Below are 25771 nucleotides of genomic sequence, written 5' to 3'. Positions count from 1 at the left end.
TATAGTGGAAATAAGTTCTTTAGAATAAGACAAAATGGCTCTTGTTCACTGAAAAAATATTTGGGAACCAAAATGGTTCTTCTATGGCCAACAGCACCCTAACAATCGCAAAGAAAATTAACGTGATTTGCGCATCTTCTCTATTAACAACGGCTCTGTGTAGTAACAGCTGCTCTATGTGAAATCACGCACCTGATGGAATTAACCGCTGATTAGAGAACCGGCTTTACTTATGAGATTCACAAAATCGATTTTGAGTTTTAAACAAAGCAAAGCTGTGCTTGAACACTATTTTAATTTGCATAGTTCAGAGGCATTACATATCCAGCACTATCCATATAGATACAGTGCAATCAAATATATAATATATCATTATATATATCATATTTAAAAAATTATCACATCAAATTAAATTGTTATATCATCGCCATATGTTGACAATGTGGCATTAAGATATTATAAACAGTCTCATGAAATTCTGTAGATTCTGTAGTTTCTTTACTAGTTTACTATCTAAATAAAAACAGCTTTTACGTGTACTTTGCATGTAATTAAGTTATTTTGTTAATGTAATATCAATATATTTATACACTATTTTGCTGTTATTTGAAAAAAAAAAGTTTTATTGCTATGGTCTAATGATGAAAAGGAAAGTTATTGGATACCTAAGCAAAAAAGTAATTTTGAATAAAAAAAAAAAAAGTAATCTGTATTGTGTTGGGTCATAAAAAGGCAATATCTCAGTCTCGTTAAGTGTTTCTCCCACTCTTTGTAATAAGGGCAATTCACCTGCATTTCATCTCGTCTCACACACACAGGACCTAATTACGGCTTCCTTTCGTCTCATTAAAACGGGGAACTACCAGAGTGCTTAAGAGGATGAAATTAGATAAGAAACCCTCGAATGCAACTTGTGTTATCACAATCCAGGAAAACTATTTCTAATTAACGCACAAGTGGATGGTATCTTCGATGAACACTTTACGGATAATAGACCAGTTCAGAACTGGAAAACCCTGACCCAAATTTAGACACTTTGATGTCTTACACTGAAACTCTTTATCAAAACTGAACTTGAGGCAAAGCACCTCCCCTGTTCTTTCCACAGCTTTAGAGAAAGAGCCTGCAGGAGCCACTCGAATCACACTGACCGCTGGCCCTTTGGCGTGTGTGTGTCCAATCACTCAAGCAAGCGAATAAAAGACTGCTGTGATTTCCTCTGCGTCTAGTCGGCTAGCGCTGAGATCAAGCCCAAAATTAATGATCCATCATGAAGATCTGTGGCTGACCAGGCAACACTTTGACTTAGAGCCACGAAAAAAAAAGACGAGCTCTAAGGCAACAGGATAAAATACCACATTTCTCCGACATTCTAATCTTAGGTAGTCATTCATCACAGATTTCAACAGCTCTCTCCCGAAATAGTCCTTTAGGGATTGCTGAAAATATGAGTCAGGGTGAAATTAAGTCAACATATTTGCTTTGAAATGTTCCCGTGTGCTCTGAACAGATCTTCCATTAGACGAGCAGAAGACTTGTGTGTGATGGCAAGCGATCAAATTTCTGAAATACTTAAGTCTTTAAGGGGTCTAATGCTCAAACTGAAGGACTAATAATTTTTCCTTCCTTTACTAGGGAGGGTGAATTCTATTTCCTGTCAAGATGCTCCTAACCAGAGCATACATAAACACAGACCCTGAGAATGTGGCTCCACGAGTGTGTAGCAGGCCTGTCGAAAGATCATAAACTTTAAGGTCAGGTGACTCACTAGATCCTATCCTACTCCTCTTGCATTTCTGCTATTAATCTGCCTAGAAGTTTAACCAAAACTTGATATCAATAGCTATGAAAAACTGCTCATGCACAAATACCACTGCACCAGTCTAAGGCAAGTATTATGACTCAGAAAGACTTGGTTGGTGTCTTCAGTTTAATGTAATCCCAGCAATTATCGCAATGAAGGTACAAAGTTCATCTAGATTCCTTCTTTATGTCGTAAGAAACATTCTTGACATAGGGTTTGGCTGAGACAGACCTGTGCATATTACAGAAACACTAATCTATATGTAATGACTCATTAAGCAGAGGGATCTTCAGAAAACAAAGACATTTCAAGGTACAGTGAGTGACCAAAGGACGAGTGCGAGAAAAAGCAGGACATCCCAGCACATCCCATCAAACTCCTTTTTCATTAAAGTGGCTGTGTGTCTATATTTGTATCCCTATTATTATCAGTATCACATAGGCTCTGGCTTTTTAATGTATTTAAGTGATCTAGCTTTTATAGATCATTCAATGAAAATGCTGTCATTTGCTGTACATAAAAGTTGTGTACTCAACCCTGTTAACATTCCGAATTCCTCCTTGTTAAAACGATACAAATATCACGTTTTATGCTCTTCAAGGACAGGTCTTTTTTTAAATCACTTAATCTTTTAAAGTTTGTGAGTAGTAATCATAAGCGGTCAACCCTGTTACCATAATTGTGTGCATTCAGGTCAACCCTGTTAACATCATAATTTATGCAATGTACAATATAATCAATACAACTCCATAAATTAGAAAAATCTTTATGCATGCTTTTTTACATACTGCTATGTATACGCATACTTTGCTTACATATTTACTGTACATGCAGCCTATATCTAGACGTTTCAAGTGTCAAGTTCTGCCAAGACAAAACACAACATGAACTTGAATATGTCTGTCTTCAATAGCAGTGACATGAAACTCTTTCTGGCGTCTAATGCATTATGTGTAACCAAAACAATGACGAAATTACCCTCTATAGTAAATCTTTGCTTACTAACGTTACCCTAAATGTAAGTGCAGTCAGTATCATTCTAGATAGAACTCACCTCACGCGCGTATCTTCATGCTGGTGCAGATATTTAAGACGAATTAAACCAATGTGAGATTTAAAGAGAGTTCACGGGGTAAGACGCCGTAAAGAAGAAAAATCCGCAAACTGTGCTCGTACGCTTTTGGCGAGATACAGCAAAACAGGGATATATCCGGAAGCCGCGCGCACTTGAATACAGTTGTCACGCACAAATTGAAGGGAACCGCACAAATCCACCTTCCGAGAAGCTTTGCGGATTATGTTTTTGGAGTCGCGGATGCCAGTAATCCAAACAGATGGAGCGGTGTGTGCTTGGGATAGCTGCAAATCTCGTCGACTGCGCGCCGTCAAAGGAAGAAAGTTTCCTCTCCGCAAACACTGACTGACGCCGAGTTTTTCCACAGAGGAGCGAGTGAGTGAGAGTAATGTCAGCGTCAGGAAGCGATGACGCGCCGCGGGGGCTACCGACGCTCGGGCTGCGCGCGAATCTGGCGCCCTCGGCCGACTGTCAATAGCAGCACTGCAAGTGTTTAGCGCATTTTAAAAAGGCTACATTTTACATTATTAGGGTAAATTATCTCTTGAAAAAGAGTTTATATATAAGAAAGTTTTTTTAATTAAATATAAATTAATAAATAGATAGATAGATAGATAGATAGATAGATAGATAGACAGACAGACAGACAGACAGACAGACAGATATAGTAAGACAATCAAAAAATCTTAGAATTCCAGACTTGTACATTATAATGTTAGAATTACTTTTTATCACTATTCATTTTTAGCCATCCAAACATTTAAAATGTATCATGCAAATCTGGAACTGCTTACATTTCTTATTGCATATTACATGCACCGAAGTCAGTAACTGTAGTAAGATATTTATTTAAATAAATAAATGATCATACGATGTCAAATTGATAATATTTGACACTTTGATATTTAGACAATTTTAATATGTATACATAATATAAGAATAATAAAGAATTTGCAAGAATTTTAAAGAATTCGGAATTATAACGTTTACAAAACTGCCAAGAATGCTTCTAATGTTCGTTATAAAATATAATTTCTTTGATTTCTTTTGGACTTAGTGTTATTTAAAATTAACAACAAATGACAAATTTTTTACTTCATTCCCCATAATTCCATACGAATACGTCAGAGCGTACTAGCCAATGATATCCAGTCTGACAAGAGAAGCAAGGTTCACCAGGAAACATAATCAGATATGTATTGCATTAATCAGAAACATAATCAGACTCGTGACGGCACCCAATTCACTGCAGATGATCTATTTGTGAGCAAGTGATTTAAATTTCTCCAAATCTGTTTTGATGAAGAAACAAACTCAACTTCATCTTGAAAGACCCGAGGGTGAGTCAGTTTCCAGTGAATTTTCATTTCTGGCTTTAATATTAAAGCTGCGGTAGGTAACTTGTGACGCTCTAGACTAGAGGTTAATAAACAGAACTGCTTGCGTTTTGCGGAAGAACATCGTAGCCGGAACTACTTCTCTCTGTTCAAAGAATCAAAACGGTACTGGGTTACTCCGCCGCAGTATCCCGAACCAATCTAAAATAGTGCGAATTTAAACACTTATTATAGATGTACCCTAATGATTCAGGACAGGCTAAAAACACGGTTTGGAAAATGGATTCATGGTGTACTCGCTTATTATATACATTTTGTAAATCTTGAAAACAAAAAAAAGTTATGGACCGCAGCTCTGATTGGTTGTTTTTTACCGGGAGCAGACGAATTTCTGCAAATGGCAATAGGACCACTGGGAGGAGCCAGAGGAGCTTGATTTTTTCACAGATTATCTGTCTCATATTCTACTGTCAGGACATAATGACAGGTTTCACAAATACATTTTTACAAAAGTTACCTACTTCAGCTTTAATATACACTTATTGCTATTTTTCAGGTTATGTACTACATCCTGGTGCAGGTGTACTGATGGCCTGAGTTGCACAGTTTTTAGGTAAAATGAGTAAATCAAGATATTGCTAAACATTTGAATGGCTGCAAATTCAAGCCTTTCTTTATCTTTCAGTGGTTTTCCTGAGTCTGTACCCGTCTACAGTGTAAACAGGCAGTGCTCTTCTGGACTACAAGCACTTTTTAATATTGCAGGTAAGAATTACATGTTAACCTGTAAAATGGCCAGTTTGGGACACACCGTAATAAAATACAGTATTGTAGTTAAAAGAGGTTTTTTTTCTTCTTCTGTGTTTTAAGGTGGAATCAGATGAGGTTCATATGACATGGTTAGTATGCTACATTTGTAATGGTTGAATTCAGTAACGGATGTGAAAGTGAAAGTGTAGCATTAATCTTTGCATAGGGCAGGGGTTTCCTAGTTACTCAAATAAGAATCTACCTAATTTATTTTCCCTTGTTTTCTCTTGTCAGTGTGGAGAACATGTCCCTTCGTTCACCGAATAACCCCTGGAGACCTCAGCCCTCGACTGATGGACAATGAGAAAACCAGAGACTGTATCATTCCCAAGGGGTATGCTTGTTATTTCTTTTATACTCTGTTTTAATCTTTACATTGCATTTTTTTTCTCTCTCTATTTTCTTTCAGAATAACCTCAGAGAATGTTGCTGAGAGATTTTGCATCACCAGGAAAGCACAGGACCACTTTGCTCTCAGTTCCCAACAAAAATAGGTGTTACTATAATGTTTATGGATAGTATATACATTCTAGTTGTTGGTATTTAGCACTCAAAACAACTCAAAGTACTAATTATTTGAGGACTTTTATAACACTAGGGCAGCCATGGCACAGAAAAAAAAGGCTTGTTTGATCAAGAAATCACACCGGTCACTACTAAATTTGTGGATGAAAACGGCACTGAGCGCACTATTACTGTCACAAAGGATGATGGGATCTGGCCTGGGACTACCTTTGAAGGCCTGGCCAAACTGCGACCAGTGTTCAAAGAAACTGGCAGCATCACAGAAACGTAATTTGGTCGTTAAATTCCAGAAGTCAACTTTCATTCCCATCGCAGGTAATGCCTGTCAGGTGAGTGATGGCGCAGCAGCACTGCTAATTGACCGGAGATCTACAGTGGAGAAACTGGGACTTCCTGTTTTTGGGGTGCTGAGGGAAGCACTGTTGTGGGTGTTCCACCAGATGTAATGGGCATTGGCCCAGCCTATGCAATCCCAGAAGCCCTCAACCAAGCTGGTGAGAGTACACCTGCTCTCACTGTATCTCTATGTTCATATGGGCCATTTAAATTCAAGTAGTAAATAGCTTTTCCATTTTCATTATTCCAGAATAATGGTTGTTAATGAGCCGTGTTATTGCATTTGTTTGCGCAGGGCTGACAGTGGATGATATTGATGTGTTTGAGATCAACGAAGCATTCGCCAGTCAGGTGACTGATAGATTTTCTTGGATTTCCCCCAGGTTTTTTTTTCAGTTCTTTCCTGTTATTCATAACAGCGACTTTCACAATATTCCTAGGCTATGTATTGTGTGGAAAAAATGGGCATTCCTATGGAGAAAGTGAATCCTAATGGAGGAGCCATTGCTCTTGGTCATCCGCTGGGCTGCACTGGTGCTCGACAGGTCGTGACTTTGCTCAATGAGCTCAAACGCAGACGTAAGATGTGAACATACATAATCATATGATAATATCATACAGGAGGCTCCGATGAAAACTGTTATTTCCCCCAAATTTGGAATTCCATTTGAATTTTTCTGCTTTGCGTAAATTACTAGATTTTATGATTCCATTCTTTTTTCTGCATTGCTGAAATTACACAAACCTAATACATTACTGCAAGCCTAGCTACACAGTTTTTAAATTTAGCAATAAAAAAGATTATGATCCCTTTTTTTCAGAGAGACAGTGTTGTGTTTTTTGTTGCAGAGTGTATGGCGCGGTGTCCATGTGCATTGGGACTGGAATGGGAGCGGCTGCAGTTTTTGAGTATCCTGGCCAGTGATGAAAGATCCTGTCTCAAGATCCCAAGATGATGACAGGCAGAGAAACTAACAGTCACAAATTCTTTTTAATCAAGCTGCTAGAAGTCTAACTGTAAACACAAGCAGAGAGAGCACACTTCTTGCGTAGTTTGCCTTACTTTTGAGGATGTTCAACATTCAGATCTCACTTTAAAGTGCCTTGCATTTCAACTCTGATAACAGATCATGAAAATGTACACGCATCTGTAAGAACAATCATAATAACAACTTTTATCTCTCTGATTTGTGACATTAATCTGATCTGGTCTTTCCTTCTGATATGGACACATCATATAAACTTTTTTAAACTGTTTTGAGGAACAGTGTAATTTACAAAGGTTGTATTGCATCTAATTTTTTAGAATAAAAATGATTTATTATGTATGAAACTTGCATTTTAATACACCATAGACAATTTAAAATATGCTTATGTTTTTATAATTCTCTTTATAATTAAAGGAATAAAACGTACACAAATACAATATTTGAAGTATACAGAAATCAGTGTCTAATCAGACTAATGAATGTCTATACAGAAACAGAGATGTTTCAGTTCTTCAGTCACATATGTGGAACTCAGTGTTTTGTCAAGTGTCAGATTTTGGAGATACAAAACTCTCATCAAATGATCCGCTTCCATTGACCTTCAGAACAAGTGGTGTCTCTCCGAGAACCCCGTGAACTGTGATAATAGATTGGAACTCTTTCTGATCACTGAAAATACAATTAGTATGAAGTTTGAAAAATTCACTTGTTTAGGCAAATGCAAACTACAAACTCAACCTGAATCTAAGTTATTAGTCTTTTACAGGTATATAATATTATCCATTTCTTAAATGAAGTATTTTTTGGTTGTGTGTGTATCGGGTGAGGCGGACTGTACCTTGCAGTGAAGCTGATCTGCAGCAGCTGCTTACAGGATGGTGGATCCCCAAGAGATTTCAGCACACCAGAGTCTGGACTCACTCTGAACACGTCATTGCCAGCTTCACTATCTAGACACAAAACAAAGTAAAAACCATGATGGTAAAGATCAGATGATAAAAGACAGGATTACAGCTGCAATCTGTTACTACAGCAACCTTGTCAATGTTAATGAAACTTCATGATCTCTCCACAACTGCTTCGTCTAAAGCCAAAGCATTTTTACCTGTAAGTGTGGTCCAGAAGCTACAGGAGCCACCTCTGTTGTAGAGGTAGACCTCTTTGACAGTTGTTTGTCCAACAAAGCAAGTGCCAAAATCCACAGTGGAACTGGAAAGGTGCAGTGTCGGTAATGCCAGATTAGCATAAAGGGACACTGTCTGAAATAGTCAAACGAACAATAGTGTTTACAACATGGTTAGGTACCGAGGAAATTCAGTTGAGACTTCTGAGGCACATCTGCTTGATTGGCTTAAAAAGCTGAGATATCAAGAAGAAAGCTTGCTTCTGGTTCACAGTTGTTTTGGTTTGGGGTTGGTAACTTGGTAAGCTCACCAAAGCTGCATTTATTTGATAAAAAAAATGTAGTATACAGTAATACTGTGAAACATTATTACAATTTAAAATAACTGCTTTCTATGTCAGGATATTTTAAGTTAAGTTTAAGTTAAGTTAAGTTTATGCATTTAGCAGACGCTTTTATCCAAAGCGACTTACAGTGCATTCAGGCTATCAATTTTAACCTATCTACTTTAACCTATTTAATTCTAACCTATATTTTCAATTGTAATTTACTCCTGTGATGGCCATTATTTCAGTATTCAGTTTCATGTAATCGTAAATATTCTAATATGCTGATGCTCAAGAAGCATTTCAGTTGTTCAGAAAGTTCAAAAGAACAAGAAATCTTTTGTGACGATAGAAATATCTTTACTGTCCCATTTTTTTATAAATGTAATGCATCATAAAAATATTCATTTGAATAAACATATTTAAAAAAAATGGTAATTAAACAGTATTTAAAAATCCTAGTGTAGCTTATCAAAATATCTCAAAGTGGTAACACTTTAGAATAAGGTTCCATTAGTTAATGTTAGTTAACTACTTTCGTTAACATGAACTAAGCAAGAACAATCCTTCTACAGCATTTATAAGTCTTAGTTCATGTTAATTTCAACATTTACTAATGCATTATTTAAATCAAAAGTTGTGCTTGTTAACATTAGTTAATGCACTGTGAATTACCATGAACTAACAATGAATAACTGTATTTTCATTAACTAACATTAACGAAGATGAATAAATACAGTAATAAATGTATTATTCATTGTTTGTTCATGTTAATTAATACATTAACTAACATTAACTAATGGAACCTTATTCTAAAGTGTTACCCTCAAAGTTTCTTAAAATAAATAATGTTTAAAGTTAGATTTAAATATAAAATGTTAAATTGAATTTGTTAAATAATAAATTCATTCAATTTTAATAAATTCTATTAATTTGTACGTTTTTATTTACTTTAATTATAAAAATAAATTAAAAGTTCAAATTTGGCATAATTACTTTTTTCCACTGTAAATATTTGTTTGAATGAGGCTTTTGTTCCAGGAAAATATGATTCCCACAAGCTGATTTTTTTTTTTTTACCCATCATCATCTTCAAATGCAATAGTCTTGAATATTGCCTTGAAATGACAACTCCATCATTAATATCATTAATTAAAGTAAATTTTGTTCCCTGACTGGTGTATTTTAGCTATTAAAAGGAGCTAAATGATGTCTGTACACACTTGTACGCTGTTATTGCTGTACTGAATGGTCAAACTCTGCTGAAACTGTAGTGTCCTTTCTCCAGCATCATTACACCGAAGAGTAGCAGAGGGCAGGTCATCTGATTCCTCACATGGTTCATTCAGACAGGTCAGGAGTGAAGCTGAATTATGGAAAGCCACCTTAACCTGCAAAGAAAAATGATTATTTAAATCACTTCTGTGTCAGATTGAAAAATAGCACAGATTTAGCACAGAATTCTCCAGCGAAAAATAAAAAAAAAGCAGAAATCCAAAAGCAAAGAAACAAGATGACCTGCAAGATTTGTTTAGGCTGTAACAGGAGTGATGCTTGCTCATCTCCTGGTACAGAGAGTCCTGCAGTGTGTCTGTGAGAGGGTGAGCTGCTGATCAGGTTAAGGCTCTGTCGGGGCAGCAGCACTGAGAATGGAGGGTGTGTGCTCAGTCTGAAACTCAAGGCCATATCCGTATTGTTCTTCAGCTGGAACGTCCGAGTTATCCTGGATTCCTTCTAGAGTCCAATGGAAAGACAAAAAGGTGCAGATAAACCCTCTCACGACCAACAGGAAATGTCCTAATTAACTAGTCTTTGATTTGGATACATGTTATTTGCCTGAAGTGCACCTGTGTGCGTGATGCTGCGTCTAGTGTATCACTGGCAGCTGCTGTGAATTCCAGTACGTCTGTATCATCTGCCATCTGCACTGACAAACTAAACACACACAAACTGATTTACAGTTGTTTATATACAATGCATTTATTAACTGTTCTATATACAGATACTTATATTTGCTCAAACGTAAGTAGGGCATCACTAAGCGGTGCATTCAAATTCAATTTGTAACTCACATGGCAGGTTTTACAGTAGCCTGCATGTCCAGCCTCAAAGGTTCTAGTTCATAACCCTGGGCTCTCTCCACTTTGCCTGGAGTTAATGATGCAAGCTACAAGATAAATAATAGTGATATGACACTATCTTGACTGTAAAACTTAATCTGTTTTGAAAGAGATGTTAATGTAACAGTCTATATAAGGTTACGTGGACATGGTTTAAAATACCTTAGAGTCCAGGTTCATGAAACCCAGAGCATAACCCATACATCTTTGATTGGTTGAACATGACAGGATCAGAGGAGTAAAAGACACATGAATGGTGCTACTGCCCCCTGCTGGAACGACCTGTAATAAAGTACATATTAAAGGGTTAGTTCACCCTCAAATTAACATTCTGTCATTAATTACTCACCCTCATGCCGTTCTAAACCAGTAGGACTTTTGTTCATCTTTGGAACACAATTAAAGATATTTTTGATGAAATCTAAGAGCTTCGGACCCTGCATATACAGCAACGCAACTGACACATTAAAGGCCCAGAAAGGTAGTAAAGACATCATTAAAATAGTCCATGTGGCATCAGTGATTCAACCGCAGTTTTATAAAGCTACAAGAATACTTGTTGTATGATCCATTTCAGATCTATCAATGACAGAATTCTCATTTTGAACTATCCCTTTAAATGCCTTTTTCCCATCACACATTCACGTCATCAGTGTTCTACATCCAGACATGGAAATAAAACACTGGAACCTGAAACAGTGGTGGTTCCCATAACCTACAATTTGCTGTGGAGTGATGCAGTATGGGTAGTCAGAGATGTTCCCTTCATGAGGCTTCAGAAACACAGAAAACAGCTTCTTCACTGGAGCCAGAGACCTAGAAGGGCTTCTGTCCTTCTCTCCATCACATTCTTCCTCATTCTCTCCAAAATCATCCTAAAAAACAGAAGAAAAAGTTGGACCTTTTTGTTTGTGTAGTAAAGCTGCAGCAGAAATAACGATTTTGGGATGTTACTATGAAAACGAAGCCTAGACTCACAGATTTGGTCATGAAAGTCGAGCTTGTTCCTTCTCTGCTGGGGGTGTGGCTGTCATCCCATGTGGGCGGGAACATGACGGATGAATCCAGCCCTCCAAGAACCTCATTGCCATCAGCATCCTTCAGAGGAAAGGGCTCAGCACATGCAACCAACAGATCTATCAATTTACTATCGCCGACCTCCAAGTTGTAGGTCACCCAATCCATACGGATATCTGAGAGGTTTCAGAAAACAATGTGATGTAAGTACTTTTGTAAACTTGATGTATGTACAGTACATTTGTGAACTTAATGTGGTGAATGGCTCACCGTATGGACTGGTGTTAATGAGCCGTAAAGAGCGTGACACAGTGTCTCCTCCAGAAACATGGCTTCCAAACCTGTTAATCATAAATATAAAAAAACAGTCTTTACAGGTAAATGCAACATCTAATGCATCCTATAATGCACTGACCGTATAACTGGACCCTGGTTCTGGTTGTCAGGCTGTGGTCCAATCATCTGAAAGTAAACTGGGCAGCCCCTCACAGACATCTTGATAGGAATGGGAGTTGTATCTAGATCTCCAACCTGAAAGAAAAGTTCAGTTAGGATTCACCATTACTCAGCTGTTTGATTTGGGAAAGGCAAAATATTTCTAATGAAATAAGAAGTTTGTTTTGTGACATACTTTACATATGAGATTGTCTTGATAATCTCCCCACATATTGGTGAAAGCAGTGATATTGATGGTTTGAGTCTCAAATGAGCCGAGCATCCCACTGTTCGGTTCAATAAAGAACGCTGCGCCTCTTCCATGGGAAAGCAGACAGTTTACAAATTCTAGAAGTAAAAAAAGAAAAAATGCTTTTTTGACTTTGCTGTTTCACTTTCATTGATAATGAAGAGGACAAAATAATAGGTTCTACTAACCATCATATGCTTTTTGTTGTAGTTTTTTGGCATGGATGGAATGGAGAGGTGCACTGCTCCTGGAAGGAAAGGCCAAAGGGTCAGTCATGTAAAACAGTTATTTAAATAGTATTTAATAATAAAAATTTTAATTATAAAATAATAAGTTAAATAATAATACAATTAAAATACATAATAAAATACATAATAAATAATAAAATAATTGTATTTTAAATAAATTATTTTAAATAAATTCTTTTAAATAAATATTAAATAAAATAAACAAATAAATTAAAAGAATACAATTAATGACTCTCAATTAAGCTTTAAACAATTCGTAAATCATTAAAAAATATTTTTTGTAATGTTAAACAACATTTAAAATGTTGTAATTTCTATTTCAAATAAATTTTGTTCTATTCAAAGAATCTTTTTAAAAAAAGTATCAGTTTCCACAAAAAAAAATATTATGTAGCACAACTGTTTTCAAAACTGTTAATAAGAATGTTTTCAAAACAAGCAATTAATTTTTTTTCTGAAGGATCATGTGACATTGAAGGCTGCAATAATGATGCTGAAAATTCAGCTTTGCTATCAAAGGAATAAATAACATTTTAAAATACATTAAAACAGAAAACTGTTATTTAAAGTTGCATCAGTGAACAGTGAAGTTACTCTTTTTAAAACATTTTTAAAAATCTTACTGACCCCAAATGCAATAATAGGCTAGTAGTTAATTAGAAGTTATAATTTTTTGTAAATTATATTTTGCTATTAATATTAAACCGATACAGCAGAATCAATATACAGGATGTACTGTACCTTTCAGAGTTTTCATCCAATTGTGAAGGACAATATCCAGTAAAGTACTCTGCTTCAACAGTGAACGGAGCAGTTATAGCGGTGTGATTCGTTATCAGCAACTGTCGTTTGATAGATTTGCCAATGACAACTGGCTCGTGCTCAGTGAAGTCCAGTGTGATTGGTTGGTGATCAGCATCGCTTGAATAAGTGCTAAATATACAGCATTGGAAATGCATTGGATGATATTGCAACTGTGTCTAGATTTTTAAAAAATGACTAAAGAAAGACCAGGGATAGATGAATATGAGGTAAACGTTGCTTTACCGGTCAGAATGCAGTGAGTAGGAAACTCTGAGAGGTTTAGCTTTAGAAAAAAATCCCAGCAATAATGGACTCTCCATTCCTTTTACTTCACAAACTGCAGCCACTTTAGTCAGTTCCTCCTAAAAACATAAAAACGCATTCACAATACTATTTATTTAAGGCTGCGGGTGTTACAGCACTACAGCAGAAGTACTTACAACAGTGTGAGCGGTGAATGATACAGACACTTCAGTCTTGGCGTTGGGCTCCAGAGTGCCTGCAGAAGGGCTGAAGGTTGCAGAGCACAGATGAGCTTGTGGCCCTTGAAGCTGAAAGGAAGTGAACACCTTGAGAATGACTAAACATATTGGTCCAGCCTATACAATATCACAACATTAAATCACAGCAATATTGAATTCATGGGTTTTCATCTCATGTAACTGTATATGATTTTTTTTTTGTGTGTGTGTGTGTGTAAAACCCTTTTATGAAGAAAAATGGCTGGCTTTATTGTCTGTAAGTGTGACCGCATTACAATTGAATATCATGCTCTTTCCAAACTATCAACACTGGCTAGGGTTTTTCGAATAGTTTGCAACTGTGTTTTGAGATAAACACATTACGTAATCGCTCTCACCTTGCTCCAGGTGAAGTGGGCTGGCAGCAGTGTTTGGTTAAACAGGGTAACGCTGCTCGTCTGTGGAACACCTACATATAGATCAGTCAACACCAGCTCACAGCTCAGCAAGCACACCTGAGGAGACTGGACGACTGCTTGGACAGAGACGTGACTGAAGACAAACCAATGCACACCTTCACTCAAATATGTGACACAACCAATAACTGGTAACATTTTCTTAGTATTCCAGACACACAATGACAAATGATATGTCTTATTTCCTCACCAGCCAGTGCCGTTGAGTACAGTAAGCTGTAGGACCGACTCAAAACGCTGGCAGTACAGGGCTCTGAAGACCACGTCCACACCGCAGGACGCCAGGGGAGGCAGCACACCTTTATTTGGATTCATGTACACCTGAACACAGATACATGCAAAAGGATACAGTCCACAAACATCAGTGTGCTGATTAATAATAATAATAATAATATTTAATCAGAAGCATAGATGGGGTGTTGTACCAGGCCCTGGATTGGCAGCTTGGTGTTGGACAGCTCCTCTAGGCTCCAATGGGCATCTAGCGGACTGTTGTTGGTGATATCGATGGAAGAGATGCCTTCACTTCCCATTTGCAGTAAACCAAAATCCAGACTGGGCAAGTTCACTGAGCAATGCGGACCCTGGAGAACCGTATTATATATAACTCATTTGAATGAGCTATCATTTGCTAATGAGAACATTTGTGATGTCCTCATCATAGCATATGGAGTATAAATCAAAGGGAAATAGATTCAGACACCTTAAAGGTGACCTCAATGGCCAGTCCTATAGTTTTAGGATGGTGCTGAATGTGACAATGCAGGGTGGAGGTAAAATGACCTGGATTCTTTCCAGTCAGAGCCAACTCCATATCGAAACACTCATTCATCTCTGTGAGCAAGCACATGTTAGAAATCATTTATTTGTTTGTTTTGTTTATTAATGAATAGACTCATACACTACCGTTCAAGTTTTTGAATGTTTTTGAATGAACCAAGGATACATGTATTTGATCATAAAATACAGCAAAAACGATATATATATATATTATGAAATGTTGTTACAATTTACAATAACTGTTTCTATATATATATATATTTAAAAATGTAATTTATTAATGTGATGGCGAAGCTGAATTTTTAGTAGCATTACTAAAAACTAATGCTAACCCTGGAACAACATATAAAATGACCAAATTTTGCTTAATCACAACTTTTATTCGCTATCGCAACATATAATCATTTCAGTTAATTATGTTAATCTCATAATGTTCATGAAAAATAGAAATTATTTTATTATGCTGATTTGGTGCTCAAGACACATTTCTTATTATTATCAATGTTGCAAACAGTTGTGCTGCTTAAGATTTTTGTTGAAAACATTATACCTTTTTTTATAGGATTCTTTCATGAATATAAAGCTCAGAAGACCAGAATAATTTTAAATAAAAAATCATTTTTTACCTTATTACCTACATTTACTGTCACTTTTGATACATTTTATGGTCCTTCATTTCTTTAAGAAAATCTGACCGACTCCAGACCTTTGAACAGTATATCTGTTTGTTCATAAATTATTTACTGACACACTGTAATGCTCTGACCTATTTCTCCTGATGAAGGCTCCACTTCTATTACATGACTGTCAATAATACGTTCCCATTCAAAGTGAATGACTGATCTGCTGTGATTCCACATCTAAAACACACACACATACACAAAACATAAACATGTCTGAGCTTCAGAAACATTTCATGATGTAAATAAGGGAATTAGGACAGAAGTTCAGAGTCATTTTGAAGTTCAGAAGCACTACCTTGAATCTCTTGCAGATTGTGTTGTGTATGTAGGTTTCCCCTGGTATTAAAACAGCATACGGCTCAAGAAGAATCTTATACGGCTCAGCGGAACCTTTCACTTCAACCTCTAATACAGTCACATCATTTACATGGAGAGCTGTGTTGAGACACGTCCTGCAAATGAACACACAGAAGTTTTTATCCTACAGTAAATACATTTTTAATTAAAATCTCAAACATTAAATAAAGTTAATTTTACCCATCGTCACCGATTCTGGGTGGATCGGGAACATCCATGATCACTAACCGGCAGACGCTGTGGTAATCTTTCAACTTAGACAGATTAGTTACAGTATTTAGTATCATATACAACTATAGTTTTTACTAATACAGTTTTATAGTTTTAAATTAGATTGAATTTTTATAATATATATATATATATATATATATATATATATATATATATATATATATATATATATATATATATCCATTTAGTTTTAGCTTTTACTGTGTTTATTCGTGTGAGTGCACATACATCCGTTGGACAGTATGTGAGTAGGAACTCATGTTCTTCTGCAGGGCTCAGGTTGCCCATGACTGGAGTAATGCTGAACACACTGTCTGTATCAAGATGATGCTGAATGCTGGAGGGGTCTGGAGTCTCTCCAGGCAACAGACATTGAAGGTTGGGTTTCATGATCTGCCAGCGGTATGGGAGCTCCAGGTGTCTACACATCAATGAAAAAAAAGATTTACAAGCACACCAGTAAGTATCCGCTGTACATACTATTCTGTGTAGACGCAGATGTGCACAGGTAGCTCACGCATTGTTTTTCACGACAACCGTCTTCTGTAAGGTGGACTGTGGATTGGTTGGGTTGAATCTGACATAATGGTCGGCTGTGATATCACACAACTCTCCCAATTCAGGCTGATCCTCTCCGCCTGATATTGAAACCAGCTCCACAGTGATCAGCTGACCTGTACCTGAGGAAATATATTAAAACATGTAGACGTAAATCTTTTTGGAGATGTTTGTGTTTAATTTCAGAAGAAAAATGTACTTACGTTTGCTTGAATTGACTTCCTACCTTGCAGGGTGATGTCCTTCACTTGGCAGTTGTCACAGACTATGGTAAAGTCCTGAGTAGAGATCTCAGCAGTTGTGGGGAAAAACACAACCTAAACATAAAAAAACACATCCAAAAAATACAGAGTCACAAACTAGCAGAATACTGAACATTATTCAAATCCGAGCTGTATTTACTATTTGACTATCAGACTGAATGAAGCAAGATCTAAAAATGTGCATCCATTAGCATATTCATGTGTCTTTCTTTGCAAGTTGCTTAGGTGATACACAACAAAATCTGCATCTTAAAAGAAAAGTGTTTAGAAGATCAGATATAAAAAAAAAAATCTGTCAACCATTACTTATTTTTAATCATACTGTAATTACTATCACTAAAAGTTATAATGAGGGAATGTGTGCGCTATACCATCTCATGAAGATTGAGCCTGTCAATCAAATCAAAATAGAGAAAATCACATAGTGTAGAAGGTGGATTGAACTCATAAATTAGTATTGTGTAATCTTCTAGAGGATAAATAAGTAATTTGTGTAAAACTGATTAATATCTACAGTGTTGGCCAGAATTATATGAACACCTGACAGATCTGAAAATATTGATATTTCTACCTCCAAAACATGATTTTATTTCATAACGTTCGTGAAACATGTGCTCTGAGCACAAAAAATATCAGATGAAATGAGTCAAACTGTTCTTATCCAATTTTAACACGATTATTTGGTATGTCCATCCTTTTGGCAGAGTATCAATATACAGTATTTCCTCAGAACTTCAACACTAATGTTATCCCATGCCTTCTGAAACTCTTTCCTTTGAATATACAATAGATCTGTCCAGTTTATTTTCCAAGTCGCCCCAAATTTGCTCGATGGGCTTGACGTCCAGACTTTCTCATTTTCATTGTTCGAGCAGATTCCTTCCATCACATGTAGTTCTGGCAATAGTTTGTTTTATGGGTAATGTAACGGCCAATTCAACGAAAACAACTAAAACATCTTAAATATGCCAAAGTTTTGAATCATTTTTGCCACCACTGTATACAGTTGAGTTGATTTGTGTGCTCTTCAGTCAGTAACATCTCACCTCTATGATAGTGGCCTGTCCGGGGAGAAGACCGAAAATAGATGGACTGATGGCAAAGGGAGGCTGTTCTGCGAAAGTAGACTTCACTGCAGACTGAGACACAGAATTATCACTCATTATGGTTAACAACATCCTAAGACAAAAGGTTAAAGCTGCAATGTAACAGAGGTGGTTTCTTCTGTATTGTGACGTACATCCAAGTGAAACGGTATTGTAAAAAGACAAAAACATAGGGTTGGGACTTGGTTCTATCTATAGGCTGTTGATAAGTCACGATAAGTTTAATTACATGCATTTACAAAACAAATTTTCATTTACACTTTAAGCCGTTGTTTGATTTCAATTTAAATAGTACAGAATAAACTGAGTTCAAGAGTACAGAAGTTTATTTCAACCAGTAGAGTTAAGTTAAGAAATTATGAGCTTTATTAGAAGTCATAAATAATAATTCTGTCAAAGAGGGGAACCTTAAATATGAACTGAATGAGATTTTACGTCAAGATTTGCATGCTTACCCTAAGGCTTGAGGCAGGCCACTGTTTCTTCGGCATTACACAGAATGTTCCTGCACTCAGCCCTTCATTCCGACATAAAACCTCCATAAACTTCACCCCTCCCACAAGGCAGTAACCGCAGTCCATAACAGCAGGCACTGGCACACGGAAAGATACAATACAAGGTATCAATACAAGTCAAATTAAATTATTTTTGGACCCCATTGACTTCCATTGTTATTTTTAGGTGTACTATCCCTTTAAAATCTAGATGCTGAAAGAGTTAAGTTGATTTTGACTCACAACTGAGTATTGGAGGGGGTCTGCGGGCCTCTATCGGTATAATGAGAGGATATGGCAACTGCGTCTCCACAACCAGAACATCCTCATAATCAGCCAGAGAGTCTGGAGCAAAACGCACCATATACTGGCAACTCATTCCAGGAGCAACCATCCCCCCCTCACCAGGGAACCTGCCTGCAAAACAAAGCTTTCTTACACAGAAATTCACTGGTAGTAATTCTTTTCCTTTAAACAGTAGATGTCACTGTTTCTCTATTCTGCTTTTGGTTCAGCTATTTTTTATTCAGTCTATGGTAAATACTAAAAATAGTATAAATAAAGTATTATCAATTCCTAAGAATCCTGTGATATAAAGGGTTATTTTAGTATCACCATTACTATTATATATATTACTATATATTACAGATCAGTTAATATTTTTAATTACATTTTATTCTTACATTTTCTTTTTTCTTCTTTTCTTTTATTTGCTTTAGTGATTTAGTGGTTTTGTCATTATTTTTTAATCTGTTTTTTTTTTTTTGTTTAATTATTTTAGTACTTATTTTTAGTACTTATCTCAAACTTAAACTAAGTGCAAATGAGAAATTTTGCCTTGTCAACTAGATAAATAAGTTTTTTATTTTATTTTATTTTATTTTATTTTATTTTATTTTATTTTATTTTATTTTATTTTATTTTAGCTGTAGGAATAGTTCACCCAGAAATCAAATTAGTCATCATTTACTCATCCTCATGTTGTTCCAAAACTGTTGCTTTCTTCTGTTAAACAGAAACGAACACAGCCATTGATTTTCAGTGTATTTTTTCCACACTATGAAAATCAATGGCTACCAGCAAATGTTTTGAACATTCTTCAAAATACCTTCTTTTGTGTTCAACAAAAGAAAGAAACTCATATTCTTTTGGAACAATTTCAACGTGAGCAAATGATAAAAGAACATTAATTTTTGGGGTGAACTATCCCGTAAATTTTCGAAGAAAAAAAAAATTAATGGTTTTAGATTTAATTAACTGTTATAACCTTGACATTTCCTCTAGTAATGAAGAACTTCATTGTAAACCATGCAGAGAGAACTTCTGACAACATAAATGAGTCTTTCATGAGGTGAGCAGGTACCTTTTTTCTTTAGACTCACCCAAACCAACAGAGAAGTGTGGGGAGGTGGGAGGCATCATTCGAATGTGACGGCTGGTCGCAGTCATGTTTCTGAGCTCCACCGCAGTCTACAGAAAACAGAAGGCACTATTAAGAACTGAAAACATACTGGAAAGAAATCATTCAGAAGTGGCTAAGTAGGGAAAATCTAATTAACATTTACACTAGGGGTCATGTAGTAAAAAGTACAAACCTCACATTACTGATTTAGTCAACAAACAAAATGCAGTAAACACTTAAAAGATTTTTAATTTGTATGAATATAATTATAGACCAAAATAAATATCATATAAGGTGCTGTTATACCTCATAGACTTGTCCTATTCTGTAGTCAGTGAAGAAGATGACAGGTGGATTCGCAGTGAAGATGGGAGTGGGATCCGGACTTTAGATAGAAAGAGTATTTTGTGACAATAATTTGCCATGTATGAGCTTATGATAAGTTAATCACCAAATAAATAAACATAATAATTATTCTACTATGTATTGTCAGATGACATGCTTTGCTCATTAAATACATTCTGTAAAAAAATGCAGAAGTTTTGTCCTATAACAGTCTAGAATGATTTGTTAATTGACAGAATACATCTCTGCACTTAGAAATTAACCAAAGGAAAAGGTGCTTAAAGATCACAGCAACTAAAATATATACTTTTGCATGAATAGTCTTTTGTTCTGTTGTTGACTGCCAAGACGCATAAAACAGGAACTGCACTTAGCTCATTGACTCAAAATACAGAAAGAGTCAGCTGAGGCTTTTTGATAGTCTTGTGATTCTTTTAGCCGCTATGAAGGGAAAAAACTCATTTTAATGGCCAGAGACATTTTGGGCCAGACAAGTGAAACCACCCAGTGGCGCTGTAAGGGGGGAATGTAAGGACGATTCCAAGGGCCTGGCGTTAGAGGGCAATAAATAAAAAATGTATGTAGGCTGCATGGCTGATTATTATAGAATAATCCAATCTGCTGGTTTGCAATTGCATGTCATGCTTTTCAGATGTCTACGTGAGCCATATGAATAAATATATTACAATACATCCAGCTTCGCATTTATAATATATGGCAGGCAAAGGGGTGTGGTCTGTTTCTTGAGTGTTCACGTGTATCATATTTCCCCTACCCAAGCTGCACAAATATTATGGCAATAATCGCTGAATAAATCTGACCAAAATGCAAACAATGCAACAACAAAGGACAAGGCTTATAGGGATTCTAAGAAAATTCATAAAGCACACCATTTGCTTTGAATTTAATAGGATAATGATTAATTAAAGGTATTATGTGTAATTTTTTGTTGACCAATGGAAGATGGAAAACCGGTTTAAAATAATGAAGAGGTTAGAGAAAAATAAATAAAATTAATCAATATCGAGTTTCATTCTAAGTATGATCTTCCCAAAGAAAACACATATTAATTCAAAAGCACAAGGCACACCTCTCTCTGCCAGTGTTCTTCCTGCCCTTTCCCACATTCTCTGGCCTCTTCCCTGGCATGGTGAGAGACTTTCCCCCACGCTGAGCGTTTGGGAGCAGGAAGCGAGGGTTGCGCAGGAACTTGTGTCGGTCTTTGTGTTTCTGCAGTGAAGCCCTATCTTCTGCCTGTCTCTGAGAAATAGGCTTCTCCATCCAAGAGGCCTTATGCACCATACCTAGCTTTTGAGTTAAATAATAAAAAAAAAAAAAAAATGTAATCACCTTTTTGTCTGTACTAGATCATTTTAAATTATCCCGCAATGTGACAAATTAATTGAAAAATTTAATATTTTTAATAGGCTTGTCAAATCAATTAATCATGATTAATTACATCCAAAAAAAATAATTTATGTTTACACAATATATGTGTGTGCACTGTATGTATTTATATATAAAGTTTTATATATTTATATATAACATATATCTTACATAAATATGAATATATGTACATGTAAACTTTTCTGAAATATATATATGTATCATTTGTGTGTGTGTATATATATATATATATATATATATATATATATATATATATATATATATATATATTAAGTAAACACTACAATATTTTGTATGCAATTAATTGATTTGACAGCCCAAAACATACAGTAAAGTATATATACTATGCATAATATTTATAATAGTACAAATATTCAATTTATTTACTCAAGTAATCAGTAATATTAAAATTACAAGATTATAATATTTACAAAAATGATAATCTATAAGAGTATAGCTTGTTATATCCTCGCAACTGCCCATAAATACTGCTCATCTTGTGATCTGGGGCACAAAAGAAGGCAATGATGTAATAAAAAATATAAAGGTCATTCTACTCCCTTTGAAATGAGGAAAATGGAATAATGTTCAGAGGCAAACCTCGGTGCCCTTGATAGAGCTGGACTCTGGAGAGGAAGGGAGCGTGAGTGTCTCCTCTGATTGTTCCAACAGGCTCTGGGCCGTATGTGCAGGTGGGGGAAGAGGAGTGTAACCATCATCCTGTGGTTCGGTGCAAATGTGCATATTATAGGAGACCGTTGGCTGGACAAAGCCTGGAGTGTACGTGCCTGCAAAAGAATAGGAAAATGACAGTATTATAATATGTAATCTGACTGTTTGAATATGTCTTACTGTATAGGTCAGTGAAATAATACCTTTTGGGGTTTTAACAACTGGAGTGTGCAGTGTTGTATAGTCCAGCGGACAAATCAAGTTGTTGCTCCTTAGAAGCTCACTGTCCACACACCACTTGAAAGATGATTTCACTTTGGAGACATAGGGGACTCTTCAGGGTTTTGATGTCATAGGATTACTAACTAACTGGCCGACACACTGGATAGTAAAAATAATGGTAGTTTAAAGATAACTAGAGAAACTTACCTGGGGGAAGACCCAGCTGATAGTAGGCCTCACCCACTTCTTCCATGATTCGGCTGTGATCATGTTCCTCCTTTGCAGCAGCTTGTGCTCGGGCCTGTATAATGTGTGTCTCCAGCACGTCAGCATTCTGTATCCGTCTGTTGTATTCAGAGTGCACCTATATAATAAAATAAAATCATTAAAAATGTCAATTTAATAAGCATAATCTAGATAATACAAATCCGGGAAAAAAGAAAAGCCAGCATTAAGGGATCAGTAAGATTTTCTTTATTCAGCAAGAGTTAAAAAGATCAAAAGTGATGGCAAAAACATTTATAGTGTTACATAGGTTTCTATTTGGAAAAAAAAAACGCTGTTCTTCTGACCTTTTTATCTATAAAAGAATCTTTATAATCATATACACGTCACATTTTATAAGAGAGACTTTGCTCAGATGTGAAGGAGGCACCTGCTGTAGCTGTTCCACAAATGTTTCATGGTAGTTGTTTTCTCCTCTGCGTGATTTACTAAGATTAGAAACAGTGTCCCTCCCAATCACATCTGTGGTGTAAAGGTCATTGAATATGCTGGCCAGTAGATGAGAAATGTCCTGTACACACAAGACAGGTCTATTTAATGATAGTTTAAATTAACATTACATAATTCTTAAAACATTTCCTACTACATAACATCTAATTTTGGGTACAACGGAATACAGTTATACAGTTTGAGACAACATGAGTAAGTTAAATGATGACACAATTTGACAAGTGTAACAAATGTACCACTATACAAACTGTTCAAATAACTATCAGTAGTCATTCTCTTACCTGAGTTGTATTTGATGCTGGTTTGTGTCGGTTCATGGAGGGTTCAGAGCTATTTAGTGCTTTTGGTTCAGTTTCATCTGCCATTGTTTTAAAAACGTAATTTAAACGTAATTTATTACACGTGCGGCGCGTAACGAAAGAGGTTTTGTATGGAAACGTGACATAAATGCTCATATGTCTCAATATAAAACATAAAGGCAGTTAATGGCACCATGTAGAAGGTCCCTTTACTAAATCGACCGCCATGTTTGTTTAGTGCGTCGCCATAGTAACAAAGCGTGCCTCCCAGTGGAGCCTCATAAAGCTCCGTAAACAAAAACGATTTCTTAAATCAAGACATTTATAGCGGCAACTAAGACATTTGGAAATTTAAATAAGAAAATGTATACTACTTTTTGGGGGTCAATAATTTTTTGATTTAGTAGGAATGCGTTTATTTGATCAAAAGTTGATTGTGCCGTCAAAAAACTAAAATATTTTTTAAACATATTGAAATATAAACAGTTATTTAAAATGATAATATCCCTTAAGAAAATGAACCGTGGTTTTATTACAAAATAAATAAACAAACATGTTTACTATAATTAAACCATGGTAGCAACAAATTATCAATGCATTTGCTACACTAACCATGGTTATATAAATGGTAATCAATACAGCAAAAAATAAATAAATAAATATATATATATATATATATATATATATATATATATATATATATATATATATATATATATATATATATATATATATATATATATATATATATATATATATATATAGCATGGAAGATAAAGAGCAGCCGTCATGGTCTCATGGTGGTGCAGATGGTAAAACGTGAGTTGTTCACAATTAAATGCAATCGACAAGGGTTAAAATCTGTCTTTTAAATACGTTTTTTTCTTCTCCCTTTTCAAATTTCAAATCACTTTAGAAAAGCATTTATTTTCAATAAAAATTAAGGAGGGAGTTGCGAGGGAGGGCTTTATTGTCCTAGTAAGGTGGCATCCATTTAATAATATTAATTAAAATGATAATTTACACTCAATAAGTTATTATTGCATACTGTTTTATAATGTATTATACTGGGGTGCAGATGATTGCCACTATTTGTAATAAGCATAAATAGCAGAAAACCCTGCTATTTTAACAGTGTAAAAGCTATTTGCAATTAGTGCATTTTAATCTTTCCTCTGCCATGGTTCTTGTTTATTTATTTATTAACTATAATTTTGGACATTTTTCTTTTGCTTTGGCAATTCTGAATTTGAAATATTTAAGCCAATAAAGTGGTTTTAAGTTCAATTGATTAAACAGTATATTTTCAGTGTCTGCATCCCATTTTATGCATGGTGCCTCCAAAAAATCTTTTTTATTTTATTTCAAAGAACAAAACAGAAAATATAATTGTAGATACAAATAAAGATTAAGACTATAGACACGACACAAGAAAAAAAAATCTACTCATTCTGAAATTCCCCTCCATCACTGATAACATAATCAACCGAGCAGCAGCCCTCAAATTCTTTGAATGAATAAAACCCATGCAGGACTCCCCTCCTGCCGTTCCTCACATACCCAGGTGGGCAGTCTTTAAATATCTCACAGGCACTGGGTCAGTGTACATGGCACACGGAAACCCTGGTTGTATTGTGCAGACAATGCACTCCAGTTCACGACACCTAATTTACATACAAAAAAATATTATATATATATATATATATATATATATATATATAAGATATATTAAATAATTTTGAAGAAAGCAGAAGAGCCATACAAGGAAAATAATTAAAATGTATTTTTAAATATATTATAGGATGATGTTAGAAAAAGTATTATTTGCTTTGTCTGAAAAATATTACATTTATAACCAGCATTAACATCAACTAAATTGATAAAGTTTGTCAAGTCAAAATTTAGGTTGGCTTGAGAAAGCATAGCCTGAAAGTTAAAAGTTTTTACAATTTGAAAATTTTACAGTTGAGCGCAATACAGTCTATCAGAGAAACAAAAAACAGATAGCTGAGAGGAAAGACAGAAAGATGAAAAGAGACAGTACTTACTGAATGTTAAAGGGTTAGTTCACCGAAAAATGT

The 25771-nt window shown here is 35.5% G+C and overlaps 1 protein-coding gene and 1 pseudogene across 2 annotated transcripts; one reads left to right on the top strand and one right to left on the bottom strand.

Moving 5' to 3' along the window:
- The first annotated feature begins 3818 nt into the window (after nt 1-3818).
- Nucleotides 3819-7220, top strand: LOC113077825 (3-ketoacyl-CoA thiolase B, peroxisomal-like; annotated as a pseudogene).
- Nucleotides 7221-7278: 58 nt separating this feature from the next.
- LOC113077824 (deleted in lung and esophageal cancer protein 1-like) lies at nt 7279-23996 on the bottom strand. Of its 2 annotated transcripts, none has more exons than XM_026250091.1 (38): nt 23673-23996; nt 23312-23452; nt 22864-23020; nt 22638-22748; nt 22363-22550; nt 21446-21663; nt 20317-20395; nt 19991-20078; nt 18852-19025; nt 18570-18706; nt 18055-18147; nt 16972-17062; nt 16705-16867; nt 16416-16608; nt 16137-16210; nt 15895-16051; nt 15683-15776; nt 14840-14970; nt 14562-14720; nt 14327-14457; nt 14059-14212; nt 13640-13750; nt 13443-13561; nt 13137-13328; nt 12336-12394; nt 12094-12245; nt 11878-11993; nt 11733-11803; nt 11424-11638; nt 11165-11320; nt 10608-10727; nt 10398-10492; nt 10173-10260; nt 9844-10056; nt 9549-9716; nt 7982-8135; nt 7715-7826; nt 7279-7545 (listed from the first exon to the last, which is right to left on the bottom strand). In XM_026250091.1, exons 1-38 carry the CDS (start codon nt 23844-23846, stop codon nt 7419-7421), a joined length of 5175 nt encoding a protein of 1724 aa, XP_026105876.1. In that variant the 5' UTR covers nt 23847-23996; the 3' UTR covers nt 7279-7418. The 2 variants fall into 2 exon arrangements, with proteins under 2 accessions (XP_026105876.1, XP_026105875.1); XM_026250090.1 differs by having other exon boundaries at nt 9844-10059; nt 23673-23994.
- Between the last annotated feature and the right edge of the window lie 1775 nt (nt 23997-25771).

This window comes from Carassius auratus, unplaced genomic scaffold (genome assembly GCF_003368295.1).
Source record: "Carassius auratus strain Wakin unplaced genomic scaffold, ASM336829v1 scaf_tig00023280, whole genome shotgun sequence".
Classification (NCBI taxonomy): Eukaryota; Metazoa; Chordata; class Actinopteri; order Cypriniformes; family Cyprinidae; genus Carassius; species Carassius auratus.
Note: the sequence above shows the minus strand (reverse complement) of the source record. Positions and strands in the feature narration are given on the sequence as shown.

Bases quoted from the DNA above. Each gene is read 5' to 3' on its own strand.
- LOC113077824 (XM_026250090.1), bottom strand. From the start codon at position 23,846: ATGAGCATTTATGTCACGTTTCCATACAAAACCTCTTTCGTTACGCGC. The intron at 18,148-18,569 runs GTAAGCATGCAA...TCTGTGTCTCAG, and splicing joins GGCCTGCCTCAAGCCTTAGG to TCTGCAGTGAAGTCTACTTT. The intron at 16,211-16,415 runs GTATGTGCACTC...AATCTGTCTAAG, and splicing joins TCACATACTGTCCAACGGAT to TTGAAAGATTACCACAGCGT.